The sequence below is a fragment of the Petaurus breviceps genome, unplaced genomic scaffold, assembly GCF_028583685.1.
Source record: "Petaurus breviceps papuanus isolate PSGF00001 unplaced genomic scaffold, PetGlider_PUasm1.0 174, whole genome shotgun sequence".
In the NCBI taxonomy this organism is placed as follows: domain Eukaryota; kingdom Metazoa; phylum Chordata; class Mammalia; order Diprotodontia; family Petauridae; genus Petaurus; species Petaurus breviceps.
Window position 1 is genome coordinate 20,330,790 of NW_027185761.1, and position 24,587 is coordinate 20,355,376.

Consider the following 24,587-nt stretch of genomic DNA (forward strand, 5'->3'; position numbering starts at 1 on the left):
ATTGATGATGAGGGTCTCTAGGTTTATAAATTTTTTGTTTATCTCATCAGAGTTCGTCATAGTGGAAGCATACACACCGATGATGGTGGTGTAGCATTTTCCTAGAAGTGGCAATTGCACTATCATGAGTCAGCTGTTCACTTCTTTTGGTAGGCATACAAGCTTGTTGACTAGAAACCTATGCCATCTTCACAGCACTCCTCATCACCATGACCACTCCAGAAAAAATGTGTATTCCGCTCTGGCTTCATTTGCCAGCCTTGTTTCACTTAGGGCTGCTATTTGGATGTGATACCTACTGAGTTCTCTTGTAACAAAAGCTGTTCATCTTTCATGTCTACTGGATTTTTTGTGTTGATTATAAGCATGCACATATTCTATGTACCAATGGTGAGTGAAATCATCTTCTCAAAAGTCTTTGTATACCTTCTTGTGTTTCAACCATAAGGAAGGATTCCTGCCTACTTCAATAAGCAGGCCAGGGTTAGGTTAGGTAAAGCAGACAATTTTTAAGGTATCTTTTCTAGCCTCTTCCTCATGCCGGGAGGTAAGCAGTGCAGTCCTTTAAAAAGGCTTCCCAGACCCCCAGGGGCTGCCAGTCCTGTGAGAAGACAAGCCTATGGCCTGGGCTGCCTGCATGCAGGGTTGAGACTATCACTCCCAATATCCACACCTATTGCTTTCTCTCTTGCCTGTTACCATAGGGCTTTGAGGTAGGTAAAAATGGTAAAATGATATGGGTGACATCTTTTGATTGGAGCATAAATGGAATTTAAGTGAGACAGAGTTGTGTGAAGTTTTTCTTCCAGTCACTGAAATCCATTGAGAAGACAAAAATCGAGACAACTGGTGATGGCTCAGGATGCGGTGGCTGCCCTTGGTATCTTCAGTGTCTAACCGACATCTAAGTCCTGCACAGCACCTGCTTCTGCCGCCTTCATATCCCATTGGAACAGATTATTCACATCCGCTGATCCTGCCGGTGAAGTCTTCATATGCTTGTGGTAGATACCCCACTAACTCACTGAAGCCACTGGTTATCCTCTACCTGGTTTAACCTGTCTGCCAAAAAGCTCTTTATTGGTTTACTGGGGTGTGGCCACCAAGTATGCTACAGCTTTTTGGAGCCACGAGCTGGTTGGCAGGCAGACACCAAAGGTGGGAAGGAGCCCGGAAAGGGTTCAGCAGCCCTCATCCCAGAGATATTGGTCTTCCCTTTACACTTTGGACACCTGGAAAAGAAGGAAAAAGGAAGGAAGGAAGGAAGGAAGGAAGGAAGGAAGGAAGGAAGGAAGGAAGGAAGGAAGGAAGGAAGGAAGGAAGGAAGGAAGGAAGGAAGGAAGGAAGGAAGGAGGAAAATAGAAAAATTAAAAATTTTTGTCAAAGGTTTTTTTTTGTTTTTTTGTTTTTATCAACTCTCAAGCCCTGATACTTTACAATTCTTTCTGCATTCACCCTGTCTCCTTCACCCTTCTTCTACATCTCCATGTCCAGAACTGTACAGTACAAATTAATGTTCAGCATAGAGAAAGATTCAGTTGTCTTCTCTTGACTCTACTTCCAAAGGCAGGAAACTGATACTGTTGATGAGCTACAAGCATTTGGAGACATGTAGGATCATAGACTTGGAGAAAATCTAGTTCAATCCCCTAATTACATAATTAAAACAAATGAATCATGGAGAGGCAAAATAAATTCTCAAGGGCATAAGTGATAGAGGTAGGATTTGAGCCCAGGTTCCCTGACTTCAAATCAAATAAAATCCATGTACCAAGCTTTTATTAAACACCTACTATTTGATAAGAAGAGTCTGTCCTTCAAAGAACTTCCCTTTTCCTGGGGCATTGTGGGGGTGTGGTGGGGATGGTGCATGTACACACCTAGGTTAGTACAAGGTTGTTTGAGAAGGGAAAGTACCTCTCATACCAGTGGGGACACAGCAGGTGATGGCAATCAGGCTAACTCTTGAAAGAAGCTCCAGATTCTAAGACATGGAGGGACGGGGGAATACATCACAGCACAAGGAATAGGCTCCAGATAGGCCTAGACATAGGAGACTGAAAGTTTTGGGAACTAGCATGCAGGCATTTCAATTAGGATGATTCTGCATAACTCGTCTGGAAAGGAAAGCTTGAAGCAGATTGTGAATACCAAGCAGATAAGCTTATATTTTCTCCTAGAGGCCATAGGAAGCCATTGAAAACCCTTCAGCAGCAGGGTGTCATGTTCAGACCTGAGCTTTAGGAATATTATTGCAGAAGCTGTGTGGAAGATGGGTCAGAGATGGGAGACAGTAGAATGAGAAGGCTATTGCAGTTCACCAGAAATAAACTAGGACAGGGATTCATAGTCTTTTTTTATGTCATGGATCCTTTTGGCAGTCTGGTAAAGTCTATGGACCCCTTCTCAGAATAATATGTTTGTATTTTAAATTACAGTTGAAGGAAATAAAGATGTATTTGTTTTTTCCCATCCAAGTTCAGAGGTTCTCTAAAGTCTATCCATGGACCTCTTTGGGGGGGGGGATCTATGAACCCTTAAATTAGTCAAGTACAATGATAGGATCATAGATTTGGAGGTAAAAGAGGTTTTAAAAGCCTTTGTATCCAACTTTTTCTTTTCACAAATGAGAAAACAGAGGCACAAAACACAGTAAGTGACTTACTTAGGATCACACGGCTAGTAAGTGTCTGGGGTGGAATCTGAACTCAGGTCTTCCTGAACCCAATGAAATGCTCTATCTACTATGCCATGCTATGTCATGTGAGTAGTAAAGGGGAACAGACGTGCAAAATGTTATGAAGGTGTAATCTACAAGATTTGGCACAAATTGAGACTGAGGCTGTAAGGCTGTAAGGCCAATGAAGAGGGTGACTGTAAGGGTCCTAAGGCTTCAGCAGAAGCATGCAGGCTCACAGGAGGGCAGGTTAATGAAGGGAATTTTAAAAATGAACATGGTGAATTCAGGCTCTTTCCATTATGCCATTAGACAATCAACAGCTAGTGATACTCCCAAAAAAGATTTCTGATTACCCAGAAAACTAAATTACCCAGAATTCCAGGTTTCTGAAACATCCCAGTTGGTCCAGTTTTTATCAACTGAATATATTTAATTGAGATATGGAACAAAGTCATCTTCCTGTGGTCTAAGAGAGGCAATGGGGCACAATGGATAGGCTGTATGTGTAGAATCAGGAATCCAGACTCACACACCCATGAGTTAAGCAATTGCTAAAGAAGTCTCTCCGACTTTCAATTTCCACATCTATGTCATTGTTCAGTCATTTCAGTCATTTCTGATTCTCCGTGATCCCATTCCAGGTTTTCTTGGCAAAGAAACTGGAGTGGCTTTGTTGTTTCCTTTTCTAGCTCATTTTACAAGTGAGGAAACTGAGGCAAACAAAGTTAAGTGACTTACCCAGGGTCACACAGCTAGTAAGTGTCTGAGGCTAGATTCAAACTCAGGTCTTCCTGACTCCAGGCTCAGCACTCTATCATCACCAAGGATAGCACCACCAAGGATAATAATAGCCCCAACTCACAAGGTTGGTGTGAGGATCAAATGAGATGGCATATATGAAGGACTATGCAAATCTTAAACCTCTATATAAATGCTAATCATTTTGATGATGATTAGATTAATATTGGCATTGTTAGATTGTTATTTTTGGGTTAATGATATTAATATTAGGTTGAGAGGCATCTTGGTGAGGTGGCTACAGAGGTGACCTCAGAGCCTAAAAAATCCCTGCCTCTGACACATACTGGCTATGAGACCTCAGGTAAGTCACTTAACCTCTGTGCCTTAGTTTCCTTATCTGTAAAATAGGGATAATAATAGCACCTACTTCCCAGAGTGGTTGTGAGAATAGAATGAGATAATTCTTGTAAAGCACCATATAAATGCTAGCAATTATTTCAGACATTGGGTTATGGACCTAGATCTGTGCTGCTAGTTCATACCCCCTGATTTTCCAGATGGGGAAACTGAGGCCAAGTTGAAGGACTGGTTCAAGATCATGGAGGTAGTAAACATAAGAGGTGGGATTCGAACCTAGGACTTCTGACTTCAGAGTAAGAATTCTTTCCACTCTTCCATGCTGCCTCCATTAATTCTTTTCTTTTCCAGGTCCCTCCTCCAACTCAGAAAGTATCTTTAGGCAGGATGTACCTTCTGGCACCATGAGCAACTTCACCAAGAGTAAGACTGACCTGTACCATCAATACAAGGTACTGGCCCCCAAGCTGCTGGAGGAAATCTCGAGGCTTCTAATCACCTGCAGGAGCCTGGGCATCATCATGCCCAGAGGCATCAAAAACATCTTCGAGTTCACATGGGAGGAGCTCATCATGGAACCCCCCAGTGCATCTGCATCCCAGATCTCTGGCCTGGAGATCTTTTTTGGACAGACCTGTTCTGTGGATTTGTCTTTTGCTGCTGTCACCAGGAAGCCCATGACCAAGAACTCACCGTCACCCGCAGCCTTCATCCAACCGATGCCCAACAGCCAACAGATCATCCAAAAATTCCAAAAGAAGTCGATACACCTGCTGTCCGAACTCCTCTCCCTGAAAATGAGGATGATATTGGAGTCCTCAGCAGGTGAGCCCGAGGTGGGGGGAGTCGCTCCTGGGCTGACTAAAGCAGCAGGACTTCTAGGTAGGGTTTAGGTTATCTAGTCCAAATCACTCATTTTGTGGAAAAAGCCAAGTCTTAGGGTAAGAAACTTGTCCAAGGCCAGATAGGAGCTGACTGCTCTAACCACTACACCATTCTGCCCCTCGACTGGAAAAGTTTGGGTCCTCATATTCATTGTACAGACATTCTCTCTGGATTTAAGTCCCACCTGTGACAAATGACCTCCAGCAAATCTTGGGGGAAGAGGGGGAACCTTCTCCACTCTGGAGCATATCTGCCACTTTCTCTTCCTACCCTCCCTTATTTTATTCCTTTTTCTTCTTCCCTTCCCCAACATCCCCCTCCCCCACAAGCCCAAGGGAGCTGATTAAGGAGTGGGCAAACCGTCCAGATTTATGAGGAGGGAGAAGACTGACACACTCCCTTTTTACTTCACCTTAAGCCCTGCTCCCCCACTTTTCCATGGCCTATACCTGGGAGAACTAGTCGGGGAGAGGGTCCCCCTGTGTGATATAGGATGTACAGGCACAACAGTGCCAGGAGAGTGGCCAAACTAAAAGTCCTAATTCAGTAGCTACCTCCCCAATTTCCCTTCTGTCAATGCCTCCCCTTTGCTATTTTGCTTTAAAACCAAACAGTTTAATTGATCAATTAACCATCAAGCATTTATTATGTGCCTAATATGTTCCAGGCACTGTGTTAGATGCCAGACACTGTGTTAGGCACCAGGGATCCAAAGACAGATAAAACTTTTCCTGCCCCCTTACTGATACATTTTGTTTTTGCAGCCCTTGTTTCTGGAAATACCTTCTCTCCTCTGCCTTCTCCACTCCTACCACTGAGCCCTTTCTTATAACAAAGAATAATACTTCTCTAAAAATACCTGATAGAATGGCTTCTTCTGATAAATATATTCAACACTGTGACCTAGTATCCCCCACCTCTCTGCTGAGAGGAGGGCAGTACATTTCATCATCTGTCATTCCCCTGCTGTTAGTGAAATGTCAAATACAAGGCATACCAAGGTCAACAATTCAGAGTCCTACCATATAATGGGGAGATAAGGCAGGGACTCAAAATGGTGAACACTCTATGTGAGTTCTGGCTGCTTTTTTCAAAGGAGCCCCCTCAGAGTCCTGTGCCTCCACTTCCCCCAGATCTCCAAGCTTATCCTAACTATCTACTCATTTCCAGGACTGTTTCCCCGGGTTTACTGGAATATTGTTGAGAGAAAAATAACTTTTTTTAATTCCTTTACAGGCTCAAGCCCCATGGATGTTTCAAAGAATTTTGTTGAAGCAAGTCAACTCCTGCAAGTTAAGGCCAAGGAGATAATTTTGGAGTCTATGCTGGACACAGTTGGAATGGGGAAAGGAGGTTGGCAAGATAATTCCATTCCAACGTTCAGGGGAAAGGGAAGAACCCCATACCACCTCCCTTTAAGGCTATGGAACTACTGAGTTATTTTTCATAATGAACAAAAGGATGTCTGACTCCCAGGTGTTCTCAAAGGGGAGGGTGATTTATTTTTTCAGAATCACAAATTGAAATTAAGTCAGAGATGTAGACCTTCTCCCATATCACAAGGCCTTTATTTGAGATTCCCACCCTCAGTGACACAGGTGGAATATCCTATAGGATGGGAATGGCCATATCTGAACCCTACACATAGTCCCCTTAGAAAACTGGGGATGCCAGTTAGGTGCTTTGATGCCAAAGGTCAAAGGTTTTTATTGTTAACATTCCCCCTTCTGAAAGAATTTACTACTATTTGCAAAGATCATGGTTAATTTTCCCCAGTGATTAGATACCTAGTCATTTTCCATTCTTTTTGTAAATTATGCTCATTCAGTGGTTTGATTTCAGGAGGATCAGTTTACTTGGATGGGCAGGTGAATTACATCTTTATTTCCATATAATGTTTCCCTTGTAATACAATTAATTTTATCTTAATGTATTTTAAAACTTCATTCTAAGAGGTAGTCTGCAGACTTTTGCTGCCAAAGATGGGTATGTGGCGCTCAAAAAATAAGAAGCCCTGCTCTGGAAAAGCCAGATTTGGAGATAGCTAAACTGTAGAAGGGAGAATTTTCCCCAGGCATTTTGCACCTCAAAATATTGGCAATGGATTGAGAGACTCTTCGTTACAGGGGAACCTGCTTAATCTAAATATAAGAGGTTTTTGCTCTAAGAATATGGCATTCTACATGATTCTTGACTATAAAAAAGGATTTTCCATCCAGGGTTTACACAAGAGAGTAATGGAGGTAGAAGGGGTGGCAATCATTTGGCAGCACGGTACAGTGGGAAATACATTGGACGTGGAGTCAGAAGTCTTGGGTTTGAATTCAAGCTCTGTCTCTTGCGTATTGCCTGATTGGTCTTGGCCAGGTCTAAACCTGTTTTTTCATCTGTCAAAATGGGAGAGTTGGACCAGCTGACCCATAAAGTCCCTTTCAGTTCTCAATGATCCTATGACCTTACAAAAAGTACAATTATTTTCAGAAGGTTCCAAACTGGAAAAAAAAAAAAAGAAAAGAAAAGCTAATTTACACCTCATTGTTTGTGGGTGGTGGTAGTTGTTACTGTTATTTTTAACCAGAACATCTAATCTGTCTGTATAGTGATTTACAACTGCATTTGGACCTAAAATTGTAATAGTATCTGAATTGTCATTCTTTTGAAGCCTCCATCAGAATGTGCCATTTGACCCCAAATAATATGTTCATTTTTAAAACAACAACAAGAAGTAGCTTTAGTTATTGCCCCAGATTCCTTACTCATGTCTAGGCATGATTCCTCCCTGCTCTCGTCTTCTTCACCATATGGCTTTAACAGTACATGTGCAAACTCATAAGCATTTCATAGGGAGGTAAGCCTTGATTCTCCCAGAACCTTGAGTATCTGCCCAATGAATTTGCACTTCCCCTAAACCTATTTTCTTGGGACCATAGAGTAAGCAAGTAAGATAGTGAGACCTGAGGCTATTCATTCATCCAAGCCAAATGCACCAAAATATAATGCAAGAGGAATAATTTTTAGAAATAGAATTATAGCCACAGCAGGGTTTTATCCCAGGATGCCCAAATCTAGGAAATGTGAATAGTTTTTAAAATCTTCAACGGTCTAGAAACAGCTGAATTTAGCTAGTTAGCAGGAAAATTTAGTTGAAATAAAAAGTTGCCAGATGGCATGATTTTTTTCTCTTTCTCAATCCCTCCTTCCCCATTGTCTTCCCCTCAAATCCATCCTTTTATAGACTTCCTTAATTCTGTCAAAGGCACCACCATTCTTCCAGTCACCCAGGTTTGTTACCTAGACAATATTCTTGGATTCCCTACTTCTAGTCTCTCTCTGAAGTCCCTTTTCCATGGCCAGTCTTCCTCCAAAAGCTGCCAAAATGATTTTCCTAAAGTGAAAATCTGACCATGTCACTTCCCTGTTCAGTCAGCTTCGGTAACTCCCTATTACTCCAGGATCAAATAGTAAACCCCATTTAGCTTTTAAAAATTTTCACAATCTAGCCCCTTCCTAACTGTCCAGTTGCAGTCACATTTTACAAGAATCTCTCTTTTGTACTACTTTTTGATCCAGTAGCTGCCTTCCTCTCTGTTCCTTACATGGCACTCCATCTTCCCGTGGCTCTTCCCCCATACCAAGAAAGCATGCACCTTTATCTCACAGAATGCCTCTCTTCCTTCAAGATACATTCCAAGCACCACCTTTGGCATAGAGTCTTCTGACTCTCTCCCTCTCACCCTGCCAGCTTGTTCCCTCTCTAAATTACCTTGTGTTTAAGACCTTTATATATATTTTCTCTAATATGTATTTATCTTCTTCCCATAAGGCTGCAATAGGTATTATTTCATTCTTTTTTTCCGTAAGTGCCACATCGTAGGCACATGCCAGATTGTTGTTGTGGTTTGTCTATTCTTGAAGAGGATCATGGCATCAGAAAGTGATGTCAAGTCAAACTGAGACCAGATATGAGGAAAGTCCATGCCTTTGATCTGGGTAAATTGCTCAAATCTGAGAAAACTGCATCTCTGTAAATAACCTTTATTCTCTGCTTCAGGAAACCAGCTCAGTGTTTTCACTGCCATAGGAGTGAGCTCTCCTTACCAGCTCCTTTTTCAGTCTTCTAATGCCTGTTTGAGTTTTTCACTCTCTGGAGCAAAAGAGAGGAGAGGAAGCGTCATAAGTAAGTGATATCCCCTCATCCCGCCCCACCCCTCAAAAAAATCCTAGATTTTTTTTTTTGTAATCATCAATTTTTTTCCCTTTTTTTGTCCAGAAATAGGAGCACTGATGCCTTGATTAGATAGCAATGATGATAATGTTTTAAAGTTTGTAAAATATTTTACATATTTTATATCATGTTCAAATCTTACAACAATTTGGTAGGTGCTATTACTGTACCCATTTTATAGATGAAGGAATTCAACTTGAGAGATGTGCCCAGGATCACACAGTTAGTGTCTTACGAGAGAATGGAACTCATTTCTTCTTGATTTCAAATGCAGAGTGCCATCCATGACACCACCTATCTCTCAGAGAGGAATCCATGATGGAGGCAATATTGGATAATGAAAAGAGAGCTGGATTTGGAACCAAGGGAAGTTGAGTTCAAATCTCAGTTTTCTCATATACTGCCTGAATGACATTGGGCAAGTAATTTCATTTCTCTGGGACCTGAGTTTCCTCATCTTTAAATAGAGAGGTTTGGAACGGATGATCTCGAAGGCACCTTCCAGCTTTAACTCCATGATCTTGCATTTCTCAGCTTGGTCATTCTCTTAGTTCCCTGGGTTTCTGAAAATGAGATCCTTATAGGCACTCATATAATCAGAGTTTTACTATTGGTATCTGCTCATGATGGAATAAATGAAGGACAGAAATCTACTACAGATTCAGTCAGACTTTGAAATGAATTTGTATTTGATTAATCACAATCCTGTTCATATACAAACAAAAGGAAATCTTTGTTGGAACTATGGAAGGCATGTTTGCATATTTATTACCTTGAGTCATTTGCTAAAATGGACCCCTAGTAGTCACTTGGCTTCTGGGACTGTTCATGTTGGTAATATGTCTTCAAGCCATATCCATCCCAAAGGATTATAGATTTAAAAAAAAAATAATCTTATTTTATTTTCAGTTTTAAAATTCCTCACTCCTATCTCCACTTGTTGAGAAAGAAAAAACAAAACTCAATGCAAATATGTATAATCAAGCAAAAGAAATTTCTTCATTAGCCAGAATCATAAATTTAAAGGTAGAGTTCCTCCAGGTCATGTGGGTAGTAATCAAACAGAATTATTAGACCCCCTGCTTAATAAATGCTTATTGATTGGTGGATAGTGAATGACTTTTTTTCCCACTAGACCTAGCCCTTCTGTCTCTGTTGAGTCTTTCTTCTTAGAAATCTTTACAAAGTTCCTCCCTAACCTGGCCTGCCATGCCTGATAACACAAGAGTCACTAGCTGCTTCTTTCCTCTCCCAGGTAAACAGAGGCTATCTGGTGCAGATGATTCCACAGCAAGAATCACAACAAGCAGCAGCAGTGAAACTATTTTGTTTTCAGAACCCTGCGTTCAGGCCCGAGAAAAGCTTCAGGAAATGTGTCGAATTATGTAAGCCTCTTTTTATTTTATTTTTTCTTTTTTTGTAAAGCCTCTTTCTAGGGAGGGAAAGTGAGGGTAGGGTGGAGGGAGAATTACTGGGGCCTGAGGTGGTATTAAGGTTCTAGTCCCCACACAAAGGCAAAGAGAAGAGGGTCCAGGGAAAGACATCCAGGCCCTGTCCAGCTTCTGAATTGGTGCAGGGGAAACAGTATAGAGCTACTGTTTAAGACCAGCCAGCTCTATGCTGAGGCTTCCTGAAACATACCTGACAAGTGAGATCATAATTTGAAAAGTTTACTTTCTGCTTATACACGTCCTATCCCACCTTCTCTCCCAAAAGGGATATTTAATGGTGGACTTTCAGGCATGAGCCCAGCAGGTGAAAAAGGTGCTTGGAGAGCAGCAAGGCCTTCATACCACACCTCATACAAAGAAGGCAACTTCTATAAACAGGGCCAGTTCAGCCTCTGGAGGAGCAGATCTTAAAACCACATTACAGAACCAGATATTTTCTAGGGCATTTTGTTGCTATTTTTCTAAGCAGCACAGCAATGTAGCTGACAGTCTTAGACTTGAAGTCAGGAAAACCTGAGTTCAAATCCAACTCAGATATTTACTATCTGTGTGACCTTTGGCAAGGTTCATTTCTCTCAGCCTCATAACATGCTTTGAAAAACTTAAAGAAGTGTGTGTATACACACACACACACACACAAATATATATACTGCCAATTATTATTTTCAGTTCTAAATTCTATCCCTCTCTCTATCCCTACTCTACCTATTGAGAAAGTAAGAAATTGGATACCCATTACACTTATAAAATCATGCAAAACATGTTTCCTCATTAGCATATTGTATATGTGTGAGGGGGAAGCATTAAAAATACAGAAAGTTTTTAAATATGCTCTATTCTGCACTCAGAGTTCACTAGTTCTCTCTGGAGGTGGATACCATTTTTTTTTTGACATGAGTTCTTTGGAATCTTTTTGTATCATTGTATTGCCTGGAGTAGCTAAGTCTTTCACAGTTAATCATTGTTCAGTATTGCTGTTACAGTATATAATGTTCTCCTGGTTCTGCTCATTTCACTTTGCATCAGCTCATATAAGTGCCCCCAAGTTTTTCTGAAATCACCCTACTTATCATTTCTTATAGCACAATAGTATTCCCTCACAAGCATATACCACAACTCGTTCAGTCATTTCCCAATGAATGGGCATTCCTTCAATGTCTAATCCTTTGTTCCCACCACAAAAAGAACTGCTACGAATATTTTGTTACATATGGGTCTTTTTCCTTTTTCTTTTATCTCTTGGGATACAGACCTAATAGTGGTATTGCTGAGTCAAACAGTATGAACAACTTTATAGCCCTTTGGGCCTAGTTCCAAATTGTCCTTCAGAATGATTAGGCCAATTCATAGCTCTGCCGATAGTGTGTAAGTGTACCTATTTCCCCACATCCCTCCCAGCATTTGTCATTTCCCCTCCTTTCGTGTTAGTCAATCTGAGAAACAGGGACACACTGGGAGAAAGGGGAAGGGATAGGTAGAATGGGATAAATTATCTCATATTAAAAAGGCATGAAGGAAAAAGGTTTTAGGGAGGGAATAACATATACATTCATTTGTGCACAGAAATATATATTGCTGTATAGGGAAGTAGGAAGGGAAGGGGGAAATGGAAGGGGTGATGATAGAAAAGAGGGTAGTTGGGGAAGGTAGTGGTCAAAAGCTAAACAGACTTTTGAGGAGGGATGAGGGAGAGGAAAGACAGACAGACAGAGAGACAGAGACAAAAAAGAAGAGAAGAAGAGACAATAGGATGGAGGGAAATACATAGTTTGTAGTTATAACTGTGAATGTGAATGGGATGAACTCATCCATAAAATGGCAGTTGATAGCAGAACGGGTTAAAAAAAAAAACAGAATCCAGCAATAGGTTGTTTACCAAAAAAAAAACAACACATTTGAAGCAGGGAGACAATACAGAGTAAAAATAAGGGACTGGAGCACAGTCTATTATGCTTCAGCTGATGTAAAATAAGCAGGGGTAGTAATTATGATTTTAGACAAAGCAAAAGTGGATCTAATTTAAAAAGATAAACAGGGAAATTTGTTGTTGTTCAGTCATGTTCAACTCTTTGTGATCCTGTGGACCAGAGCACACCATGGGTTTTTTTTGGCAAAAATACTAGAGTGATCTCCTTCTCCAATGGATTAAGGTAACAGAAATTAAGTGACTTGCCCAGGGTCATACAGTAACTGTCTGAGATAAGATTTGAGTTCAGGTTTTCCTGGCTCCAGGCCCAGCAGGGAAATTACTTTGCCAAAAGGTATCATAGACAATGAAATAATATCAATATTAAACGTATATGCAACAAACGGTATAGCATCCAATTCTTAAAGGAAAAGTTAAATGAATTACAGAAGGAAATAGTAAAACTATACCACTAGGGACCTCAGGTTTTTCCATCTCAGAACTAAATAAATCTAACCAAAAAATAAACAAGAAAGAAGTTACGGAGATGAATAGACTTATAAAAAAGTTAGATATGTTAGACTGCTAAAGAAAATTGAATGGGAATTGAAAGGAATGTGCCTTTTCCCCAGTAGTACATGGGATTTACACAAAAAATCCAATGCAGCCAAGATTAGAAAGAAAGCAGAAAATGGGGAAGGAGGGGGTTTGACAGAAAATTTCTCTGTTATAGGCCTCATTTCTCCAATACAGATTACTGAGTCAAATCTATAAGAAAACAAGTCATTCCTCAGCTTTATAAATGGTCAAAAGATAAGAACAAGAAGTTTTCAGAAGGCAGCAAAGCCATATGAAAAAAAAAGTGCTCTAAATCATTATTGACTAAAAAATGAAATTAAAACAACTCTGAATTACTACTTCACACCTATCAAATTGTCTAATATGACAGAAAAGGGAAATGTCAAATATTGGAGGAGATGTGGAAAAATTGGGACATTAATGCATTGTTGGTGGAGTTGTGAACTGATCCAGACATCCTGGAAAGCAATTTGGAACTGTGCCCAAAAGACTATAACACTGTGTGTATCCTTTGATTCAGCAATCCCACTATAGGTTCTTATCTCAAAGAGACTTTTTTTTAAAAAGGAAAAATAAAAAGACCTATATGTACAATAATATTTATAGCAGCTCTTTTTTTTTTTTTGGTGGCAAAGATTGACTATTGGAAAATGGCTGAACAAGGTGTGGTATATGATTGTGATGGAATATTATTGAGCTATAAGAAAAAAAATGAGCAGGATGGTTTCAGAAACACCTGGGAAGACATACATGAATTGATGCTGAGTGGAGTGAGCAGAACCAGGAGAACACTGTACACAGTAACAGCAATATTATATGATAATCAACTGCGAATGACTTAACTATTCTGAGCAATACAATGATCAAAGACAATTCCAAAGAACTTATGATGAAAAATACTATCCACCTCCAGAGAAAGTGCTGATGGAGTCTGAATGCAAATCAAAGCAGACTTTTTTTAAACTTTATTTTTCATTTTTTGTCTAGTTTTCTTTCACAACATGGCTAATTTGGAAATGTTTTGTATGACTGCACATATATAATTTGTATCAATTTGCTTGCCTTCTCAAATTAAAATTAAAATTTAATTTAAAAACAAATGTTAAAAGTTGTTTTTACGTGTAATTGGAAAAAATAAAATATAAAATAAATTCTTTAAAATATATAGTAATTATAATTTTAAGAAAGGTTCTGTTTATTCCTATATTTTATAATGTTCTTAACAGGAATGCGTTTTGTAGTTTGTCAAAAGCTTTTTTTCATATCTCTTGATATAAACATATGGTTTTTAGTGTTTTGTTATTGGTATGATCAATTGTACTCATAACTTCTTTAATACTGAACCAGTTTTGTATTCCTGGCATAAATCTAACCTGGTCATAGTGAATGATAATTGTGATATATTGCTATAATCTCCTTGAGAGTATTTTTTTTAATGTTTGTATCAATATTCATTAGGGACCTTGGTTTATAGTTTTCTTTCTCTCTTTTTGCCCCCCCACCTTTGGATATCAAAACCATATTTGTATCAAAGATGGAATTTCATAGGACTCTTTTGCCTATTTTCTTCCAAATAGTTTATATAGTATTAGAATTAATTCTTCTTTAAATGTTTGGTAGAATTTATTTGCAAATCCATCTGGACCTAGGGTTGTTGGAGTTTTTTTTTTTCCTCCTTATACATTTTATTTACAACTCGTTCAACTTCTTTCTCTAAGATAGTGCTATTTAAGTATTCTGCTTCCTCCTCTGCTAATCTGGGAAGTTGTAATGGAAATGCAAATTTAAAGATCTTCCCTGCCCCTAAACTAAAGTGCACCTGGAGCCTGGGGTGGGAGGCTTGTTTTTCAGTTGATACTTTTTGATTGGCCAGTGGGTCCAAAAGGTTGTTACATTCTCTGAGCCAGGAGAAGGTTATATAAGCCCTGATGTGTAGCTTTGTTTTGGGGGCTCACTTTGAGAAGTGTTCTGTAAAGCCGTTGTCCAGAGCGCCCCTTCCTCCCCCCCCTGCTTTGAAAAACCCAGATGTTGATTGGGTATGGATGTAATGACTGGACAGTTTGAAAAGCTATCTACTTGATCTGTTTCTGTCTTGATAATTCTGCCTGTATACTTTGAAGTTCGGGGTGCTGACCTTTTTCCCCTGAACAAGGTAAACGATATATGTCTGACTGATTAAAGTAAGCTTGTTAACCCATTTTGAGTTGCTTTCCTTTATCAAAGCAGATCCAAGAACTTGTATTGGCAGCAAACCCTGAGGACGCTTGGGGTGCTTGCCGCTACAGAAGTTTACAAATATTAATCCATTTCACTTAGATTTTCAATTTTATTGACATATGAGTGGGCAAAATGACTCCTAAGAATTGCTTCAATTTTCTCTTCTTTGGTGAGGCATTTACCCTTTTCATTTTTGATACTGGTAATTTGGTTTGCTTTTTTTTACTTTTTTAAAATCAAAATAACAATGGTTTTATCAATTTTATTTTTCCTCCCATAAAACCATATCCTAGTTTTGTTTATTAATTCAGTTTTCCTAACTTTCAATTTTGTTGATCTCAACTGTGATTTTTAGGATTTCTATTTTGGTGTTTTAATGTGATATTTTAAATTTATTTGTCCTATGAATTTATTTATAGGTTTTATTGTTGTTGCATGCTCAATTCACTGATCTGTTCTTTCCCTCTTTTATTGATCCAAATGTTTAGATGTAAATTTTCCTCTAAGTACTGCTTTGGCTGTATCTCACATATTTTGGCATGTTATCTCCTTGTTGTTGTTATCTTTAATGAAATTATTAGTTGTCTCTGTGATTTGTTCTTTGACCTCTCGTTCTTTAATAAGTTTCCAATTAATTTTTAATCTATACTTCCAAAGCTGTTCATTGAATGTGATTTTCTTTGTATTTTGGTCTGAAAAGAGTCTTTTGATATTTCTACTTTTCTATATTTGTTTGTGAGAGTTTTGTGCCCCAATACATGGTCAAATTTTGTGTAGGTGCCATGTACAACTGGAAAAAAAATCATACATTCCTTTCTATTACCATTCAGTTTTTCCAGAAATCTACCACATCTAAATTTTCTAAAATTCTACTCATCTCCTTAACTTCTCTCTTATTGGTTTTACGTTTAGATCTATCTAGCTCTGAGAAAGAGAAATTAAAATTGTCCACTAGCAGTATTACTGTCTATTTCCTCCTGTGATTCATTTAACTTTTACTTCAAGAATTTCAATGCCACATCATTTAGGGTATATATGTTTCATATTGTTTATTTTCTGTGGTACCTTTTAGGAAATTGTAGTTTTCTTGATTATTTCTTTTAATTAGGTCTATGTTTTGCTTTTACTTTGTCCAAGATCATAATTGCAACCTCAGCCTTTTTATTTTAGTTAAAGCATAATAGATTCTGTTCCAATTTCTTATTTTAACTCCATGTATAACTTCCTATTTCAAGAGTGGGTCTTATAAACAATATATTTTTGGATTCTGGATTCTGAATATCTAAAATAAGATATTTAGATTCTAAGATTCTAATCTGTTGTGCTATTTTTCTCCATTTTATGGGTGAATTCATCCTATTCACATTCACATTTATACTTGCTAAATGTGTATTTCACTCCATTCTACTCTCTTCTATTTATCCTATTTTTCTACCTTTTCAAAAGTCTTTTTGCTTATGACCACTGTGCCTCCCTTAATCTACCATTTTATCTACCTCTTATCATTTCCCACTTTTCTCATAGCCTCTTCCATTCCTACTTCTCTGTTGGGCCAGATGAATTTTGAAACCCAACTCTATGTGTATGTAGTGTGTATGTGGGTGTATGTGTATGCATTCCCTCTTTGAACCAATTCAGATAAGAGTAAAGAACAAGCAAAACCTGGTCCCCCTGCCTTTTCCCCTTTATTGTAGAAATTCTTTCTCATACACCTCTTTTATGTGAAAGAATTTTCCTGATCCTTCCTCACCCTTCCTTCTTCTCCAAGTACATCCATCTTTCTCAGCCTTCCATTTTTCTTTTGAGATCATCTGTAAGTAATATACCACACATATGCCCTCTGTTCAGGTAGACTCCTACTAATTGTCCTAGTAATAACAAAATTCTTAGAGGATACAAGTATCATCTTCCCATTTGGGAATGTAAATAAATATAAATATGAATTGACCTTATTAACTTCCTTGTGATTTCTCACTCATTTACTTTTTTCTATTTTTCTTGAGTCTTGTCTTTGAATGCCAAATTTTCTTTTTATCTCTGATCTTTTCATCAGGAATACTTAAAAGTTCTTTATTTCATTAAATATCTGTTTTTCCTCTGAAAGATTATACTGTTTTTATGGGTAGGTTATTCTTGGTTGTTTTCCTACTTCCTACTGTGCCATGTTCCTGGCCTTCCATCATCCCAGTGTCCACAGACCTCTCCTTTAGTCCTCCCAAGCTGTCCTGAGCTGAAAACATGACTTGCTGTGACTTTTTGTTGACTTTTTGTTGGCTTAGAATTCAATTTGACATACTTTTTAAAGTCATTTAGTGGGGAATGTTAGGACAGCTTAGGAAAAAAAAATACTCAAACTTTGCCATCATGACTCTGTTCCTTGTATTATTATTTGTTTATTATCATTAAGACACTTCATGTAGCAAGGTGTCTTGATTTAATTTAACAAATGTTTGGGTATCTACTGTGTGAAGATAATCATGCTAGGTACCATATACCAGATCATAGCTGAGTGGATGGATTAGGGTTTTCCCTAATAGATTCAGAAAAGAGAACATCTCTTCCTGCCCTTTAACCATCGGTCATCATTGGATGATACTGTGCTCAGGATGATTCCATTAGACAGTTCAGGAAAACCCCAGAAGTAGCAAGCCCATGAATAGGAAATTGGAATGATCCAGTATAGGGAGTTGAAACAAGGGCCCAGTATGTTTAGTTGAAACCCAGTCGAATTTCACTCACCTCTAATTTCTTCCAGAGAAGCTGAAAAGAACTCATGGAAAGGGAAGAGATTTTCTTTCCCTGTCATTTTACACAACTACAGTCAGAAGAAGTCCGGTTCTCACTCAAGTCTCCATAAAGGGGAGTCAAAGACTGTCTTACATCCTGTAGCACGTGCTCCTTACCCCATCGGCCATCGTTCTCAGACACTGGACACCAAGTCGAAGAAGGCCTTCAGATTTCATTACACCTTCTATGATGGAACCACCTTTGTTTTGTATCCTTCACTTAGTGGGAGGGGCCCCCTCACTCCAGTCGCCCATTCCTACAAGTTTTCATTTCTTGGGAAAGTATTGATGTGTATTCTGGCTCCTAACTTAGAGCATCCGAAACAACATGGGTCCTGAGGGTATCTAAAGCCTCATCTCACCTGACAAATTATGTTCCCCTGTGCCAAAATGATCCAATGCACCAATCCTCCAAGCACGAATCCAAAATCCTCCCTGAGGCCAAGAGCTAGTCTATATGCCCTTGAATGACCTTATAAACAAGTGAACTTGATTAACGTGAAAGTAAGTTGGTGAGATAAAGAACACTAAAACCTATGTTCCTTTGGGATCCCATCATTCTCTTGGAGTAATCAGGTAGGGTTTGGGGATGTGGTGGTTTAAGCAGGGAGTAGACATATTACCTGGGAAAGATCATGGATTGATTGGAGGTGGGTTGCTTCTTATAATTGGCCTATTTACTTAGGACAGACAGATCACAAAGTGGAAGGAGCCAAAGACCTGAGTCTCTCCTCTTAGGGAGGAAAGGTCTGGATCAAAGCTTGTAGTAGGAGGAAATTCCTAGATAAAGATCTTGCCTTGATCTTAAAGATCTTGTCTTTAGGGGCCATGTCTATCTATACTGGGTTTGAGATGAGGCTCATTTAGTTTGGTGCTAGCCAGTTTTATGTTAGTTATATATCAAAGTTAACTATTGAGTACCATTTTTGTGCATGTTATAATATTTATTCTTTCCCTTATAATTATTTACCCTGTTCTCTCCCCAACCCTAAACTATCATCTAAGTTTGGAAAGGAAAAGAGGATTGAACACCCAGATATTTGAGGTGGCAACAAAACCTTGGGGGTAATTAATATGGTATTATATGGGAGAACCAATCTCCTAGGGATGCTTTGGTGGGTAGAAGTATAGGGATGTAGGACAAAACCTTTCTACAGGGTGTCCCAAAAGTCTTAGTGAAGTTTTAAGTTAATCAAGCTGCTTAAAACTGTCATTCAGTCATTTTTCAGTCATGTCTAACTCTGTGATCCCAATTACACTTTTCTTGGTGAAGACCCTGAAGTGGCTTGCTATTTCCTTCTCCAACTTCTTTTACAAATGAGGAAACTGAAATAAACAGGGTTAAGTGGCTTGCCCGGGGTCATATAGCTAGTAAGTGTCTGAAGCCAGATTTTAACTCAACTCTTCCCCCACCATCGCTCCTGTCACATATGTGCATTATTGATTAGTCCTTGAATGGCACAGCTGGGTGAGATCTTAGAGATCACTTTGCCCAACCCTCTGTAGCTGCAACCACACTGGCATACCCAGGATAACTGCTAGCACAGGTTCTTAGATCTGTTTTACTAGGAAAGGTAGCTGTTAAGGGGTTAACAATTGTTTTAGTTACATTCATTAGTTCAGGGGAAAAGTCCGCACCCTGAACTACAGAGAAAATCCAAACAAAGAAAATACAAGCAGAGAAATAAAGACCAACAGACAGGGCTTCTAACTATCTGAGAAATTAGCACAGATCAACATACAGATCCAACTGTCTGACCAAGGCAATACACACATAGTTACCAGAGAGAGAAGCACCAACATCTGGGTTTTTCAAAGGGGGGGGGGGGGCTCCTTAACAGCTTTACAGAGTTTCATCTGGTCAAATCACAAGAACTCTCTTCCAATGAGTGAGCCCCAAAGCAAAATGCTAACCTCAGAGTATATATACCCTTTTTAGAGCCAGCAGGCATCACAACTCTCCTGACTCAGTGCCTAGTTAGAAATTAACAAAAGGTGTGAAATCTATCCTATAAGCAAGCCTCCCCTAAGTAAGCTTCCCTTAATGGGCTCCACCTGAGGCCTATTAATGGCTAGGTAAGATCTTAAATCCCATTAATATTACACCCTCTCATTTGATAGAGGAAACTGGGGTCCAGGGAAGTGATTTGCCCAAAGTCAGACAACGAATTGGCAAAGAGCCAAAGCCAGAGTCCAGGTCTAGCCCTTGATCACAGACTAATGCCCTTTCCCCAGCCAACTTCCCTTCCTAGGGACAGTTGAATAATGATGCTTTTGATTGTTTCTTTCTTCTCCACTCCTTTTTTTTTTTTTTTTTTGGTAAAAGCATCAGGGACTCAATTTGAATAATTCCGATTATTGCTCAGAGGCCCCCCAGCCCTAGAGAAATAGAAAAATAGTCTTAGCAACCTTTCTAAGGGGCTAGAAGATGCAGGCAGGCATCCTCCCAGACTGCTCCAGGAACTCAAGCTCAATTTGGCCTTTTAGTCGAACTGGGAATTCAGAATTTAAACTCCTAGTCAAAGATGTCACATTATTTCTCTAGCCTAAATGAATCCATTCATCACGCTTTATTCAGCCTCAGCTTCCAAATGTATAGTAGTATATTAAACACAGAGGGCTCATTCAAGTGGGTTTTTCCCCCCTGCCTGCATTCTCCTTTTCCAGCTCTTCACTGAATTTAATAGGATCAACTGCCCTGGTGCCCCATGAAGATGTCCATGAATTAGGTTCATATAAGCTAGCCAGGAGAGGGAGATGAAATATTTATGATACAAGCACAGGATTCTACCCTATCAAAGGTCTTTGTTTACTAGCAGGATTATCTACCTGGCTCTTGGCCCCATCACTCCCACCCATACTGAGACCTCATAAAACTTGCTGGTTTGCCAAGCAGGACCCAAGCTTTGAATTAGTTGTGACTAGTTGAGCACAGGCTAGTAGTATCTATTTTTTTCTTTTTGGAGGGGGGAAGTCAGGACAATTGGAGTTAAGTGACTTGCCCGAGGTCACACAGCTAATAAGTGTTAAATGTCTAAGGTCAAATTTGAACTCAGGTCTTCCTGACTCCAGGGCTGGTGCTCTATTCACTTCACTACCTAGCTGCCCCACAGGCTAGTATCTTAATGGCAAGCCTATCTTGATGGTCAGAAGTCATCAGTTGGGGGGGGGGGGAGCAGGGGGGAGAGTGAGAGGGAGGATAGGTCCTATAGGTGTTTGCCTTATTTTTAAATTAAAATGTTTTTCAATTATCAAGCATTTTTCCCCCACCCATGGGGGAAAAAAAAGGAAAAAAAAACCTTTGTAACTCTTACTCATAGTCAAGAAAAATAAGTTGCCATGTTGGCCATGCCCCAAAATGTGTGGCCCATTCTACATATTAACCCTTCACCTCTCTGTCCAGAGATGAATAGCATGAGTTTTGCCTTTCTTTAAGTAGCCCTGAAGCAGCCTAAGAAAGAGCTGAGTTTAGCATCCAGTTAGCACCTAGTTAGCAAGAATATTTGGCTAAGCTACTTGTATAATTATAATGATCGAGTTTGACCCCTGAGAAGAAATGGGAGGGGAAGGGGGGGGGGGGGGGAAGCAACTCTCTCCTCCTTACACAGTTAAAGAACTATGGGAGTAGAACATTGTGTATATTATGAGACTCAATTGATTGTGTTGGTTAGTTTTGTGGAACTGATTTTCTTCCTCTTACTTTTTTATTCTTTCTTGCAAGAAAGGTTAAAGGAGGACAGAGGGGGAGGGAAGGATATGTCTATATATGAAGGTGATACTAAAACAAAAGATATTAATACTTTTTTTTAAGCAATTGGGGTTAAGTAACTTGCCCAAGGTTATACCACCAGTTATTTTTTGTGTGTGGGTGTTAAGTATCTGAGGCCAGAACAATCCTAGGTCCTCCCAACTCCAGGGTGGCGCTCTTGCTCACTGTACCACCTAGCCACTTAATATTAATACTTTTTTTAAAAAGAAAGCTACAACATGGGATTTCTCATCCCCTTATCTCAGGTGAAAGCTCTTGCTTTACCCACTTCCACACTCATCTATCCTCCAGGGGCTTTCTGAGGGTAACTTCATAGTGTCCTAGAGCTTCTGTTCACACCTACCCCCATGTCACAACCACAGGGAATTGTCCAAAAATCCATCTCCACTACTCCCATCAATTTCAGTCATGTCCAAATCTGTGACCCTATCTGGGGTTTTCTTAGCAAACACATTGGAGTGGTGTGCCATTTCCTTCTCCAGTTAATTTTATAGATGAGAAAACTGTGGCAAACAGGGTTCAGTAACTTGCCCAGGGTCACACAGCTAGTTTATGTTTGAGGCTGGATTTGAACTTAGGTCTTCCTGAATCCAAACCCTGCTCTCTATCCACTAAGCCACCTAGCTACCCACTCCCATCAAAGTTGACTTTAAAAGGTAACTTGAGAGTATGTTTCAGATCTGAAAATTACTAATGAAAGCTCTCCTAATGATGACTAGATTCATATGATGGGAATCTGAGGCCTGGGTTCTTTTGATCCTGGCTGAGTCATTCATTCTCTGCATGACTTTGGACAAATCACTGAACTTCTCTGAGACTAGGTTTCCTTTTCTGTAGAATGAAGGGATTGGCCTAAATGATCTCTAAGGTCCCTTCCCTTTAACATTCTGAGAGAGTACTGGAGTTCAAGTCAGAAGATTTGGGTTCAAATCCTGACTATGGACTTAGGAAAATTGTTTAACGTCTCCTATTTCTTCCTCTATGGAATGAAAAAATTGAGCTAAATCATCTGTAAGTCCCTCTCAGTTCTATAGCTATGATTCTACTTTTGAGTCTGCATTGGACTGGCCTAAACACTTTTCTATAGATTTCCATCAGCAGATCTTTCTTCAGGTGGGTGGAAATATTTGGGCAACATTTGTCTGTCTTAGCTCCATCAATATGATCAACTGCATCAACATCATCACCAGCTGTACACCAGAACCATTTCAGGTGATAATGAGACAATGGACCTGGGAGGATGGTCATGAAGTCAAATGTTGTGTTGGGGTTAGAAGATATTAACCCATGGATTTTCATGTTTCTGTAAACCACTGACTCCTTACTTAGTCATAGTATTCAGAGGCAAGAGACCCCCACAGCAAAATGGTGACTCCGTTTGTCAGTACCCCAGGACATGTCCCTACCATCTGGGTTTCTCTTTTCCCTCTACTGCTCCAAGCTTAGATACTTCATTCACCCAGAAATGTAAAGGCCTGATGTAAAGAGTACTGGATTCAGAGTCTTGGGAAATGAGCTCAAATCCTGCTTCTGCTACTAAATACTCATATGACCTTGAGCGTGCCCAAGGCTTTAGTTTCCTCATCCAGAAATGAAATGGTTAGAATAGATTGTCTCCAAATTCCCTTCTAGCTCTAAACATATCATCTATGAACTTAGAGAGTCATGGAATTGGGAAAAAGTCCAGGACTGGGTAATAGGAAGAAGTATGTCCCCTGTCTCTGATGCTTAGCATCTGTGTGACCCTGGGCAAGTCACTTGACCTCTCTAAGCCTTAGTAACCTTATCAGTAAAGTGGAGGCAATAATATCTGCTGAGAATGACATCATGAATGTAAAGTGCTATGAAAATCTTAAAATGCCTTGTGAATGGAAGTTATTTGAACAGAGATCAAACTAAAGGCCTAAAGTTAGAAGACTGATGGAAGAAATTCTGGGAAAAAGTTAAGTGATATCTGAGAGGGATCTCCAAGTTTTTGAAGAACTATCATTCCAAAAGAATGAATGAATACAAAGCATTTATTAAGGACTTACTGTGTGCCAAGCGCTCTGGTTCTATTTCATGGGATACAAAAACAAAAGTGAAGAAAGTGCCTGCCCTCAGGGAGCTTACATTCTAGTAGAGGAAAATAATGGTGATGGTCTTGATTTGGAAAGTTATTAGGGTGACATACGTTGACACACCCTTTGGCAGGCTTGATTTGAATTACAGTTCTGTTACTGGAAAGAGGAAAAGAATGGGAAGTGGAGGGATAGCATGTTGTAGCAAGGCAGAAGGTGGTGAGTGTGGATAAAAAAAGAGTAGGGAATAAAGTGAAACATGACTAGACTGGAGAAGTGAAGGGGAGTGTAGTCGACCACAAGGTGCCTTTCCTTGCCATCATGCTATGAAGGTAGTTTTCTATTCCTCCTCTAAATAATGCTATTTTTGCTTGTTAAATAATGCCATTATTGCTCCTTTTAAAATAATACCATTTTTGCTTATGGAAAGGAACATAAACAGGTCACAGTAGAAGGGAAAGTTCTCCAAGGCCAATCCCAAGTGACTGTTGAATGTTCTCATGCTAGAAAGCATCTAAGGCAATGTGGGGAGAGCCTACAGGCTCATCAGAAGTTGTCCAAGAAGGACAGAAAGAATTTTTTTTAAAGGTACATTTTTCTTCCACCTTTTGCAAAGGTGGGAGACTGTAAGTAAGGAATATTATAAATATTGTCAGATCTGTCTGAGATAACTATTTTCTGATTGGTTTTTCTGAACTGTTTACCTTCTTCTTTTGAAATCTTTATTATAATAGCTATATGGCAGTGGGGGAAGTGGGAAGAAAGACTATGTTGAAAATGAAGGCAATGTAAAAGCAAAAGATCAATAAAAATAAGATTAAGAAAATAAGGTGTGGGGGCAGCTATTTGGCGCAGTGCATAGAGCACTGACCCTGGAGTCAGGAGGACCTAAATTCAAATCTGATCTCAGACACTTAACACGTATTAGCCA

The 24,587-nt window shown here is 39.5% G+C and overlaps 1 protein-coding gene across 1 annotated transcript in view; it reads left to right on the forward strand.

Annotated features, from left to right (window-relative positions):
* Positions 1–4,137: 4,137 nt before the first annotated feature.
* The window catches only part of CUNH3orf20 (chromosome unknown C3orf20 homolog), a 75,975-nt gene continuing 55,525 nt past the window's right edge, over positions 4,138–24,587 (forward strand). The window contains exons 1-5 of the mRNA XM_069084501.1: positions 4,138–4,603; positions 5,900–6,016; positions 8,715–8,840; positions 10,144–10,273; positions 17,797–18,036. Coding sequence (XP_068940602.1) covers positions 4,183–4,603; positions 5,900–6,016; positions 8,715–8,840; positions 10,144–10,273; positions 17,797–18,036 — 1,034 coding nt within the window. The 5' untranslated portion in view covers positions 4,138–4,182. The remainder of the gene's footprint in view (positions 4,604–5,899; positions 6,017–8,714; positions 8,841–10,143; positions 10,274–17,796; positions 18,037–24,587) is intronic.